This window comes from Arachis hypogaea, chromosome 10, assembly GCF_003086295.3.
Source record: "Arachis hypogaea cultivar Tifrunner chromosome 10, arahy.Tifrunner.gnm2.J5K5, whole genome shotgun sequence".
Taxonomy (NCBI): domain Eukaryota; kingdom Viridiplantae; phylum Streptophyta; class Magnoliopsida; order Fabales; family Fabaceae; genus Arachis; species Arachis hypogaea.
Genome location: NC_092045.1, coordinates 91,667,407 through 91,680,878, shown reverse-complemented (window position 1 = coordinate 91,680,878; position 13,472 = coordinate 91,667,407). Strand labels below are relative to the sequence as shown.

The 13,472-nt window shown below is 36.8% G+C and overlaps 1 protein-coding gene and 1 non-coding gene across 2 annotated transcripts; both read right to left on the bottom strand.

Moving 5' to 3' along the window:
- Window positions 1–1,973: 1,973 nt before the first annotated feature.
- On the bottom strand, window positions 1,974–5,099 carry LOC112715918 (NAC domain-containing protein 82). The gene is made up of 5 exons (XM_025767750.3): window positions 4,861–5,099; window positions 4,180–4,706; window positions 3,823–4,100; window positions 2,907–3,287; window positions 1,974–2,605 (listed from the first exon to the last, which is right to left on the bottom strand). Exons 2-5 carry the CDS (start codon window positions 4,334–4,336, stop codon window positions 2,318–2,320), a joined length of 1,104 nt encoding a protein of 367 aa, XP_025623535.1. The 5' UTR covers window positions 4,337–4,706; window positions 4,861–5,099; the 3' UTR covers window positions 1,974–2,317.
- Window positions 5,100–12,051: 6,952 nt separating this feature from the next.
- On the bottom strand, window positions 12,052–12,155 carry LOC112719094 (small nucleolar RNA R71). Its single transcript, XR_003161411.1, has one exon. It is a non-coding gene; the product is annotated as a small nucleolar RNA R71 (small nucleolar RNA).
- Between the last annotated feature and the right edge of the window lie 1,317 nt (window positions 12,156–13,472).

Here is a 13,472-nt window from a genome sequence, read left to right as displayed (position 1 = left end):
TATGAATTTTATGATATCTTGTTTTTAATTTTTTATGTTATACTTTAACTTAGAATAATTCAACTTAAATCTTGTGTTATTATTTTTTTTTTGTTATTCAAGAGAACTTTTATTGATAATATTTTAGAAGTAAATAGGCTTAAACAGGTGAAAAATGAATTTTCTGGATATTTTTTTGTAAAAACAGCCAAACAAAATCTTAAAATAGTTTTTTTGAATTATGCGGATATACTCGATATCCGATCCGATCCGCATACTTGCGGATCGGATCTAGCCTGAAAAAATGCGGATATTGTATCCGATCTGATCCGATGAGTGCAGTGCAGGTCGGATAGAATTTTAGGCTATATCCGATCTGATCTGATCCGTGTGCAGCCCTAAATCCATTCAAGCTCACCATCAATCCTCAACACATCAACAATCGTCATTATTTTATACCCATCAAAGTCATAATCCAACACATACAAATTCATTCATCATTTATACATACATCATAAACCATAATCACAATCCATCAATAATTCATTTAATTCATTCCTATCTTAAGGTCCTCTAACCTAAGTTTTCACATGACATTAAACATTAACTACGGAAAACCAAAACCATACCTTAGCCGATCCCTCCCTAAGCTCGAAACACCTCAAAAACCTCTCCTTCCACAAACTCCAAGCTTCCAAATGTCAATTCTTCAAGCTTAATCACCCGAATTTCGTTCCAAATTGTCAAATTGAATTCCAAATCAACAAAAACACCATCTAATTCACACAATATCACTACAATCATCAGAGAGTTCACTAATTCAATGATTCACAAGGGTTTAACAATTTCTTACCTTACCCACGAATCAATTGGACAAAATCCAATGATTATCCACTGTTAGAGTTCACCTAAACCATAAAAATCATTCAATTCCTGAATATTCAAACTCAAAACCCATGAATTTGAGGAGAGGAAGAACTGGACAAGAAATACAAATTTTTTACCAATTTGTTCGATAGAATTTAAGAGAATTCTAATACATACACTTGGCCATTAACGGCACGTCAATTGGAGCTCTGGATTGAAAGTTATGGACGATTCTTTCTTCTACAACCTATTCAAAGTGAAAAATGATGAAGAAAGCCAATTTTGGGAGTGTTATAGATTGAGCTTCAAAGTGAAAAATGATGAAGAAAGCCAATTTTGGGAGTGTTATAGATTGAGCCTTTGAGTCCGATCCAAATGATTTGGCCTGTTTGCCTATTTTTTTGTAAAAATTTCTTAAATTAATATTAAAATGTATTTTTTAATTATTTCTACTTTTTTTAAACTATAAAATTTAAGTTTTAATTTTTTTTAAATAATAATTAATTTATTGGTTAATTATTTACTAATTACTCAAAATTTAAATATACTCTTTTATTTTTTTCCTTAAATTTTATCTCATTAAAAACTTTCGCTAGGGGTGTAGAATTTTAGTCAAGTTTTATTTTATATTTACTTGTTAATATTTTGTTTAAATGCAACTTATTTATCAAAATTAACTAATTAAAAGTAAGAACTTTACTATTTATTTTTATATATAGTTTAACAATAATTTTTACTTAAGCAAATACTTCAAAATATATAATATATATTTAAAAAATTATTTTTTATTATATTATTAACATTATATTATACTATAGGATTTAATTATGATAATTATATTGTTTTTAACTAACTATAAAACTAAAAATTTTAAAAATCATGTACAAAAAATTCATAGTGCTAGTTTTATGTTCAATTCTAAATCTACTAGTTATCACAATCTTTCTAATAATGGAATTTAGTCGATCTCTATATAAATCACGAAAAGACCTTGCAAGATCAAGCTATACTGGTTTAGATAACGTACTTTCCAGTTTCCAACGCGACGAAAAGTAAAGGGGCAAAGGCCTATCACAGTTCCCTCATCAACTAACCCTTCAATAAAACAAAATTGAGAATACTAGAAGTTTAGGGTTAAATGCGTCAACTTCCATCATTTGACATTACTACGAAAGACATGAATAGATTTCAACGTAATAGATGTTGAAAACTCACTCTATCAAACACAACTTAGAAAATATCAGAAGAAAATTTGTGAGGCTAATGATTAATCCAACCTAGTAAATAGAACTAACACTAAAGATTTATCAACTGCTATCATGTGTTAGCTTATTACAGGAAGGAATGTTTCTACAGAATATATGCTTCAGTAGAGTTTATAAATGAGAATGGAAAGACAATCAAGATCAGCAACACACGGCAATGGTTCTTCCACCAACTTCATGTTGATGCTTCGTCAAATTTTGAAGCCTCACTTATTGTCCTGGCTCCAATTTCCTTGTTCATTAGTCTCCCATAACAATGGAGTGTCGAGGTCACCCAACTCCAAGTAGTCCAGGGGATCAGGGAAACGCAACCCATCACCCGCAGAAAGCATTTCATTCACAGTATATCCACCATTTTGGCCGCAGGAAAAACCATGTCCAATTCCACCCATTTCGAACAAACCATCAAGGTCACCCAGACCCCCAAAAATCTCATTGGGATCAAAGCAAGGTGTTCCTTCAGCATTGTTTATGTCAGGAGGATTGTCAACCTTCTGTAATTACAAAATTAGAACAAGAGAAAAGAAATGAAGGCTCAGAACATTTATGGAACAAAGTAAAACAATAATAATAAAGCATCATGAGTTTGAAACTAAAAATAATGGATGCGACAGATGCAGTTATTCCAAAAACCAAGGTCCTAGATATGTTTCCACAATATGGGGGAAGAGATGGAAGGAAACTGTAGAAGAGATGTCATAGATTAGATTGAAACAAGCATGAAAAGAAAAACAATCTAGTCAAACTCCCCCAAAATATTGTGCAGGCATAAATAAGAATAAATAGATTGCATACTTCAGTTGTGGTGTTCTGAGTAGGAGCCATTATGTTATCTTCTATGGAGGAACCAGGCACTGGTGTAATGTCACCATCAACTTGATTACTTGGAGCTGAAGGATGTGCTGAGCAAGAAGGCATTGGCCCTGTTAAACACGAAACAGAGGTCAACCCATAGCATTCACTCACAGAGAGATTCACGTTATTCACAACAGAGCTATGACATGAAGCGGGTTGTATAGGAACTGCAGCAGGTAGAGCAGCAACAGGTGCAGATTCTACACAGTCAATTTCATCCTCTTTATCCCAGTCTTCCTCATTAAACGGCCTTCCATATTGTGCACCATTCCTAGGACCAGGACCATCCTTTTGAAACACTTTACATATCACATAAGAATCCTGAGAAAAACGTAAACAATTAGAACTAATTAAAATAAACACACCAGAAAAACAAGCACAAAAATAAGCAAAAACCATAAACAGTCTCAGAAGAGATGCTAAACTAGTCAGACATACGGTAAAATTATATTAAGTAAAGCTAGCCATTATATACCATACAGCTTAAGCACCAGCCATATATATACTGCTAAAAAACAGTTTATGGCATCAGGCTTAACATGAAAAGACAATCTACATAGAAGCCATTACCAACAATAGAGGTTGCAACGCGCACAATTCAGCAGAATTCTGTAATCCACTAATCCTCGTGTATTAAAATACGCTCATCAGCTAAGAGCATAGCTTCTAGTGAAACATAAGACGATTACAACATAAATAACAACAATCCTAGATTCCTAGTTATCCCCATATGGGCAGAAAAGCACAAACACTAACAGATAACAATAATTAGCAGCATATATTTCAACATATATTTCCTTAGTCTCACCAAAGTAGAAATACACTTAATGTTCATGAATGAGTAATCAGTAGTTACCTGTTGAACACCCTTATCAGCAAGGTCCTTATCTTGAAGTCGGTATTCATGCAAAACCCAATCAGTTCGATCTCCCTTGGGTGCTTTACCCATGTGAAACACCAGAGTCTTTATCATGCCCACAACAAGCTTCTTGTTCTCAACGGATCTATCTTTGCCAGTAGTCTTCCAGTACCCACATTCTGTGGCCCTATTCATCCTCCCTCCGCTCGAATACTTCTTCCCTCGAGGGCAAAAGAAGTACCATTCCAAATCTCCAGTTTTAAGCAAAGAATGATCTGAAAAAATATCATCAAGTTAAAAACAACTCTGAGGAACACAGAACTCTACTAAATCAAATGAAATCAGAGTGCAAACCTGGTAGATCCCACGGCGGATATTTGTATATATCAAGTTCAGCAATCACATCACAAGGGAATCTCTTCCCCATCACCTTCCTTTTCAGAAAGTACTGAACCAGCTCAACATCGGTTGGATGAAACCGGTACCCTGGAATTGACTTCATTGCGGCCATCGCAGAAGAATAAAGAAAGCTTAAATAGTAAAACCTTCAGAATCTAACAACTTCCCTTGAATCAAACAATCCAACAACAAAGAACCACTTCACCAGCAGTGAAGAAAGAAACCAACTTCGTAGGAACTCCCAATTAAAAATAAAAATAAAAATAAAAAATAAAAAAGACGAGAAATTTAACTAGAGAATGATGAACGGAATTAAATAACCCTAAAAGAATCGAGGGTGCGAAGCGTCAAGTCCAGTGGCGAAAGAAATTGCGAGAACAGCGAAGCCTTCCCCGGTTCATGAAGGTAAAATGAAACTGGAAACCCACAATGGATGAAGACGGTCCCTTTCTGAGAACAAAATTCATCGGCACAGTGGAACCCTAATAACAACACCAACAGCCACATTGCAAATTCATCGATTACAATTATTCGACGGAGCTTACCCAGAACAGAGAAGAAAAAAAAAGACGACGAAGAGATGGAAGGTGTTATTGTATCGCGAAGATTGGGGTTTTGGGAAGAAAGGAAGCTTACCAGGGAAGGAAAGAGGGAAGTGAGAAGAACACAGACTTGAAACTTCGCACTCCTAATCGTTGAATCTTTGGACTAAGAAGAGAGTGAGAAGCGGCCAGGGTTTTGTTTATATATGTGGATTTTAATTGGGGTTTTTCCTTTTTCTTTTTTATTAATTTCTGTTTCTTGTGCGAGGGGTCTCATTGTTCGCCATTCGCCTAGGTAAATTGCCATGAAATTGAAATACAAATATTCCTTCCAAACGCTAAAGAATTTTGATATGGAATTTAGAGGTCAGCTTTACTTGAAAATAGAGATTTTTGGTGTATATACAAGTAGTGTAAATATACGAATACAACAGGTAGATAACGTCATGATTCAGCACACAACTAATATATTGGACACGTGTCAAGAATTGCATGCAACATACAGATAACATGTTGCTATGTGTTGCTCATCTCTTCAACACGTAGGTAACGTGTTTCACATGTGGCAGACGTTAGTGGATGGCGTTGCAACACGTAGTCTGCGAATTAAGTCTTTTGTCTATAAAAATCAAAACTCGTAACCATTTTGCTTCATTGTGAGAGAGGTATTTTCCTCCATGATCGATACGATAGAGGGCACTACAAATATTGTGATTTATCGCAATGGTGAAGTCGTACGAAATACGTATGAGGATGTGAGTTTTGCATGTGAGAATATGTTTTCGTTTGTTGTTCTGTGCAAAATAACATTTGCGGAACTACAGTTTGGGCTCTGTCAAAGCTAGAGGCTGATATTTTAAAGAGGGTGACCAACATTCTCTATAAGAGTCCAGTTGTCGTATTTGGCGGCCTAATACAGTTTGAGGTTATGCCAATCGTCGACAAAATTAGTATTCAGCGGATGTTTCATATTCACCAACAAACTCAGGTGCAACACCCGAAGGTTAAGTTATACGTTGAGTTTGAGCATATTGCTGCAGATGAGGTACAATATAACATAGATGTGCAAGATGACAGAGCTGAGGTGTACTTGGGAATGAACGATGATAGCGATGAGGAGTTTGAAGTTACGTACGAAGCCGGTGATGAGGATGAAGATGACGATGGGAGAGGTGAGGCAGTGGCGAAAACTTTAGTGATTCCAGCCGCAGTTAGTCAACCGATGGACGTTCCACCTTTTATGTGTAGCTTGGATCTTAAAGCCATGCATACACCAGAGTTTTCCGAATATGCAAACATAGGTATGTGAGCAGTGGGTAGAATGTTTACTTGATTTTGTTTTAACGGATCGATGAGTGACAAATTTGTTTTCTTATAGGTGTTGCTGATCCTGAGGATGGAGAGTTTAGAATTAGAATGGAATACGGTTCAAGAAAATCAGTCATTGCGGCAATTCGGAGTTTCACTATCTCCAGAGGAGTTGATTACGTTGTTTATCAATCCGAGCCACATATGCAAAGTGCAAGACTTATGAAAGTGGGTGCGACTGGCTTATCCGAGCCAGCTTGATACAGAAAAAAGCCTGTTGGAAGATTTAGAGATACAATGGGAGGCACACGTGTTCTATGGGAACGATCTCATGGGATCACTCCAAGTTAGACTTGGACACGATTGCTGAGGCTATGAAGCCATTGGTTGAATCCGGCCCATCGATAAAGGTCAAATCTATAATTGCGAAAGTCCAGGCAAGATTCAACTACACTATTAGTTACCAGAAGGCTTGGCTTTCGGTGGATGGGAATAATCTTACCAAGCTTTACCATTGTGGTTCTTCGCAATGGTTCAGAAGATGCCTGGTTCACAAGTCCAAATAGAAACACAACCTCTGTATAACATGAGTCAAGACCTGGATGGTGTTAGGATACTTCATCGGGTATTCTGGAGTTTCAATCCATGCATAAGAGCTTTCAAATATTGCAAGCTGCTTGTTCAGGTTTACGGGACCCACTTATACGGAAAATATAAAGGTTGTCTTTTGGTTACAATTGCGCAAGATGGGAATCAAAACATTGTACAGATTGATTTTGCCATTGTAGAGGGTGAGACTGTTGATGCGTGATACTTTTTTCTCAGTAATTTATGAACACATGTTGTAAGAAGAGACGCGTGGGTATAATCTCCGATCATCGTGAGTCAATCCGGGCCGCAGTAAATCGTAGCGGAGGTGATTGGAAACCTCCGAGAGCATGGTGGATATTTTGTATTTGGCACATTGGTAGCAACTTCTTGAGGGAATTCAAGGTTCTGTACTTGCAAAAGCTTGTGGTCAACATTGGGTATTCAAGGATAGTGGAGGAGTACAATGTCAACTACAGGAGGTTGTAAGAATGAGGCGAGGTATATGTTCGTTGGTGTGTCAACATCGAACATCCTCAGTGGGTGTTGGCATTTGACGAGGGACATCGATGGGGTCACATGACGACGAACCTTGTCAAGTGCATTAATTCGGTGTTGAAGGGTGCTCGAAATCTTCCTATCTTGGCACTAGTCCGAGAAACATATTATCGGTTGAATGAGTTATTTACGTGTAAGAGTACTGAGGCTTATGCTGGATTTACTTTCTCAAAATTTGCCACTCAGTGGATAGAGGCAAACATGCAGCATGCAGGTAACATCATTGTGCATCGGTTTGATAGAAGAAACAAGGTGTTTGAGGTGCGCAAAATGCCTAGTGAAAAAGTGTTAGTTGTTGATCTTGCACGACCGAAGTGCGATGGTTCACGAAATTAGAACTCGCACAACGTAACCGGCAAGTGCACCGGGTCATCAAGTAATACCTCAGGTGAGTGAGGGTCGATTCCACGAGGATTGTCGGACTGAGCAAGCAATGGTCGTCTTGTTGAACTTAGTTAGACAAACAGTAAAAAGAGTTGTGTTGTTGTAAACGCATAAACAATTGAACAAGAAAATAAAGAAAGCAATTAAAGGGTTTGGTGTAAAACAATGATGAGAAATTGATTAAGGTTTCGGAGATGTTTACTTTTTTCAGATTAAAATGTCTTACTAACTATTTTAACAATGAAGGATCTATTATATGGCAAATCATAAGTGATTAAACCCTAATCTCTTAGCGATTTAATCTCTTCTAATCCTCATCAAACGCCACTCTCATGGTCACTCAATTCTGATTAGAGGGTTAAATTCAGAAAACTAGTTTAACGCCACAAAAACCCTAATTACCAAAGCTAACAGAATTTTATGTCACATATCCCAATTAGTTCATGTAATTAGCAATTTAGGAGGAATTTGTTTTCAAGCTGTAGTTCAAGCGACATAACTCTTTCGAGAATCACAAGAACTCAAGTAGAAAAGGGTCATACTCTCGTTCCACCCAATTCATGATTGATGAGCGGATAATTTATACGCTTTTTGGCATTGTTTTCATATAGTTTTTAGTAAGTTTAAGTTACTTTTAGGGATGTTTTCACTAGTTTTGATGTTAAATTCACATTTCTGGACTTTACTATGAGTTTGTGTGTTTTTCTGTGATTTCAGGTAAATTCTGACTGAAATTGAGGGATTTGAGCAAAACTCTGAAAAAGGCTAACAAAAGGACTGCTGATGCTGTTGGATTCTGACCTCCCTGCACTCGAAATGGATTTTCTGGAGCTACAGAACTCCAATTGGCGCGCTCTCAACGGCGTTGGAAAGTAGACATCCAGAGCTTTCCAGCAATATATAATAGTCCATACTTTATTCGAATAATGACGACGTAACTTGGCGTTGAACGCCAAGTACACGCTGCTGTCTGGAGTTAAACGCCAGAAAAACGTCATGATCCGGAGTTGAACGCCCAAAACACGTCATAACTCAGAGTTCAACGCCAAGATATGCCTTAGCTCGTGAATTAATCAAGCTCAGCCCAAGCATACACCAAGTGGGCCCCGGAAGTGGATTTATGCATCAATTACTTACTCATGTAAACCCTAGTAGCTAGTCTAGTATATATAGGACATTTATCTATTGTATTAGACATCTTTGATCTCAGTTTTGTTTTATTCTTCATCTTAAGGGATCATTGATCACGTTAGAGAGGGCTGGCCATTCGGCCATGCCTGAACTCTTTGCTTATGTATTTTCAACGGTGGAGTTTCTGCACACCATAGATTAAGGGTGTGGAGCTCTGCTGTACCTCAAGTATTAATGAAATTCTATCTTCTTTTATTCAAATCTCTTTTATTCTTATTCCAAGATATTCATTCGTACCCAAGAACATGATGAATGTGATGAGTCAGATTACCCTCATTATCATTCTCAATTATGAATGCGCGTGATTGACAACCATGTCCGTTCTACATGCAACAGAGCTTGAATGCGTATCTCTTAGATTCCCCAACAGAATCTTCGTGGTATAAGTTAGATAGTTGGCGGCATTCATCTGGATCCGAAAAGTCCAACCTTGTCTGTGGTGTTCCGAGTAGGATCCTGGGAGTCCGGAAAGTCCAACCTTGTCTGTGGTGTTCTGAGTAGGATTCCGATCATGAATGACCGTGACGTGCTTCAAACTTTAACCTGCTGGGCGTTGGTGACAGAAGCAAAAGAGGGATTCTATTCCAGTAGGAGCGGGAACCAACCGGTGATTAGCCGTACTGTGACAGAGTGCGTTAGCATAGTTTTCACTGCGAGGATGGGATGTAGCCATCAGCCATGGGTGATGCCTCCAGACTGGTTAGCTGTGCGAGTGACAGCCGCACAGGTTATTTCCCCGTGAGGAATGAAAGTAGCCACAGTTGATGGTGAACCCCTATACAAAGCTTGCCATGGAAAGGAGTAAGAAGGATTGAGTAGAAGCAGTAGGAGTGCAGGCGTGCTTGAGCTATGCAGCAGCTGTATATACTTAAAAGATACCTCTACCAATGAATCTGCATAAGTGCTCTATCCCTTTTATTATTTCTTCTTTTTATTATTAATTATTCGAAAACCCATAAACCATTTTTAATCTGCCTAACTGAGATTTGCAAGGTGACCATAGCTTGCTTCATACCAACAATCTCTGTGGATTCGACCCTTACTCACGTAAGGTTATTACTTGGACGACCCAGTACACTTGCTGGTAGTTGAACGAGATTGTGAAGGAAATAAACAATGCCCTCAGAATATACATCCTTTATAAACAAAAGAACAAGTGATCACAATTTCGTCCACCAAGTTTTTGGCGCCGTTGCCGGGGATTGTTCGAGTATGGACAACTGACGGTTCATCTTGTTGCTCAGATTAGGTAATTTTCTTTTCAAAAATCTTTTTCAAAAAATCTTTCTTTTATTTTTCGTTTTTCTAAACTTTATTTTCGAAAAAAAAATCAATAAAAATACAAAAAAATTAGAAAATCATAAAAATAAAAAATATTTTGTGTTTCTTGTTTGAGTATTGTGTTGATTTTTAAGTTTGGTGTCAAGTGCATGCTTTTAAAATTTTTCTTGCATTATTTTCGAAAATTCATGCATTCATAGTGTTCTTCATGATCTTCAAGTTGTTCTTGACAAGTCCTCTTGTTTGATCTTGATGATTTCTTGTTTTGTGTCTTTTGTTGTTTTTCATGTGCATTTTTGCATTCATAATTTTCATGCATTAAAGATTTCTAAGTTTGGTGTCTTGCATGTTTTCTTTGCATCAAAAATTTTTCAAAATTATGTTCTTGATGTTCATCATGATCTTCATAGTGTTCTTGGTGTTCATCTTGACATTCATAGCATTCTTGCATGCATCTTGTGTCTTGATCCAAAATTTTCATGTTTTGGGTCATTTTTGTGTTTTTCATTCAAAATTTGATTTCAAAAATATCTTTTCCTTATTTCCCTCCAAAATTTCGAAATTTTGGGATTGACTTGGTCAAAAATTTTCAAAATTAGTTGTTTCTTACAAGTCAAGTCAAAATTTCAATTTTAAAAATCTTATCTTTTCAAAATCTTTTTCAAAAATCATATCTTTTTCATTTTTTTTAATTTTCGAAAATTTCAAAAATATTTTTCAAAATATTTTCAAAATCTTTTTCTTATCTTTTTATCCAATTTTCGAAAAATTAGCTAACAACTAATGTGATTGGTTCAAAAATTTGAAGTTTGTTACTTTCTTGTTAAGAAAGGTTCAATCTTTAAATTCTAGAATCTTATCTTGTAGTTTCTTGTTAGTTAAGTAATTTTTAAAACTAAATCTTTTTTTTTTTCAAATATCTTTTTCAAATATATCTTTTTATCTTTTATCTTATCTTTTTCAAAAAAATTTTATCTTTTTCAAAATTTGATTTCAAAATATCTTATCTAACTTCTTATCTTCTTATCTTTTTCAAAATTTGATTTCAAATCTTTTTCAAATCAACTAACTAACTTTTTGTTTGTTTCTTATCTTTTTCAAAATCACCTAACTACTTTTCCCTCTCTAATTTTCGAAAATTCTCCCTCTCTTTTTCAAAAATTCTTTTTGTTTTAAATTTTAATTTTAATCTCATCTTATCTTTAATTTTCGAAATTACTAACTTCTTTTTCAAAATTATTTTCGAAAATTTCCTTCTCTTATCTTCTTCTATTTAATTATTTAATTACTAACACTTCTCTTCACCTCACTTCATCCAAATCCGAATTCTTCTTCATCCTTCTTCATTCTTCTACCCCTTTCTTCTTCTACTAACATAAGGGAATCTCTATACTGTGACATAGAGGATTCCTCTTTCTTTTCCTGTTTTCTTCTCTTTCTTATGAGCAGGAACAAGGATAAAGGCACTCTTGTTGAAGCTGATCCAGAACCTGAAAGGACTCTGAAGAGAAAATTAAGAGAAGCTAAATTACAACAATCCAGAGGCAACCTTTTAGAAAATTTCAAACAAGAGGAAGAGATGGCCGAAAATAATAATAATAATGCAAGGAGAATGCTTGGTGACTTCACAAAGCCAACATCCAAGTTTGATGGAAGAAGCATCTCCATTCCTGCCATTGGAGCCAATAACTTTGAGCTTAAGCCTCAACTAGTTGCATTAATGCAACAAAACTGCAAGTTTTATGGACTTCCATCTGAAGATCCTTATCAGTTTTTAACTGAATTCTTGCAAGTCTGTGATACTGTAAAGACGAATGGAGTTAATCCTGAAGTCTACAGACTCATGCTTTTCCCTTTTGCTGTAAGAGACAGAGCTAGAATATGGTTGGATTCACAACCTAAGGATAGCCTGGACTCCTGGGATAAGCTGGTCACTGCCTTCTTAGATAAATTCTTTCCTCCTCAAAAGCTGAGCAAGCTGAGAGTGGATGTTCAAACTTTCAAACAAAAAGATGGTGAATCCCTCTATGAAGCTTGGGAGAGATACAAGAAGCTGACCAAAAGATGTCCATCTGACATGTTTTCAGAATGGACCCTATTAGATATATTCTATTATGGTCTCTCTGAATTTTCGAAAATGTCACTGGACCATTCTGCAGGTGGATCTATTCACCTGAAGAAAACGCCTGAAGAGGCTCAAGAACTCATTGACATGGTTGCAAACAACCAGTTCATGTATACCTCTGAGAGGAATTCCGTGAATAATGGGGTCCCTCAGAAGAAGGGAGTTCTTGAAATTGATGCTCTGAATGCCATACTGGCTCAGAACAAAGTGTTGACTCAACAGGTCAACATGATCTCTCAAAATCTGAATGGATTGCAACATGCATCCAACAGTACTAGAGAGGTAGCTTCTGAAGAAGCTTATGATCCTGAGAACCCTGCCATGGCAGAGGTTAATTATCTGGGTGAACCATATGGAAATACCTATAACCCATCATGGAGAAATCATCCAAATTTCTCCTGGAAGGATCAACAAAAACCTCAACAAGGTTTTAACAATGGTGGACGCAATAGGCTGAATAATAGTAAGCCATATCCATCATCTTCTCAGCAACAGACAGAGAACTCTGAACAAAATAATTCTAATTTAGCTAATATAGTCTCTGATCTGTCAAAGGCCATCTTCAGTTTCATGAATGAAACAAGATCCTCCATTAGAAATTTGGAGGCACAAGTAGGCCAGTTGAGTAAGAAAGTTATTGAAACTCCTCCCAGTATTCTCCCAAGTAATACAGAAGAGAATCCAAAAGGAGAGTGCAAAGCCATTGACTTAGTCAACATGGCCGAAAGCACAAAGGAGGAGGAGGACGAAAATCCTAGTGAGAAAGAACTCTTGGGACGTCCTCCAAGCAAGAAGGAGCTTCCTAATAAGGATCCTGAGGAATCTGAGGCTCACACAGAGACCATAGAGATTCCACTAAATCTCCTTCTGCCATTCATGAGCTCTGACTATTATTCATCCTCTGAGGAGGATGAAGATGTGACTAGTGAGCAAGTTGCTCAATATCTAGGAGCTATCATGAAACTGAATGCGAAGCTGTTTGGTAATGAGACTTGGGAAAGTGAACCTCCCTTGCTCATTAGTGATTTGGATACTTGGATTCAGGAAACTCTACCTCAAAAGAGACAAGATCCTGGCAAGTTCTTAATACCTTGCACCATTGGCACCATGAGCTTTGAGAAAGCTCTATGTGATCTTGGGTCAGGAATAAACCTTTTGCCACTCTCTGTAATGGAGAAGCTGGGAATCATTGAGGTACAACCTGCCTTGTTCTCATTACAATTGGCAGATAAATCCATGAGAGAAGCTCATGGGATAGTAGAGGACGTGCT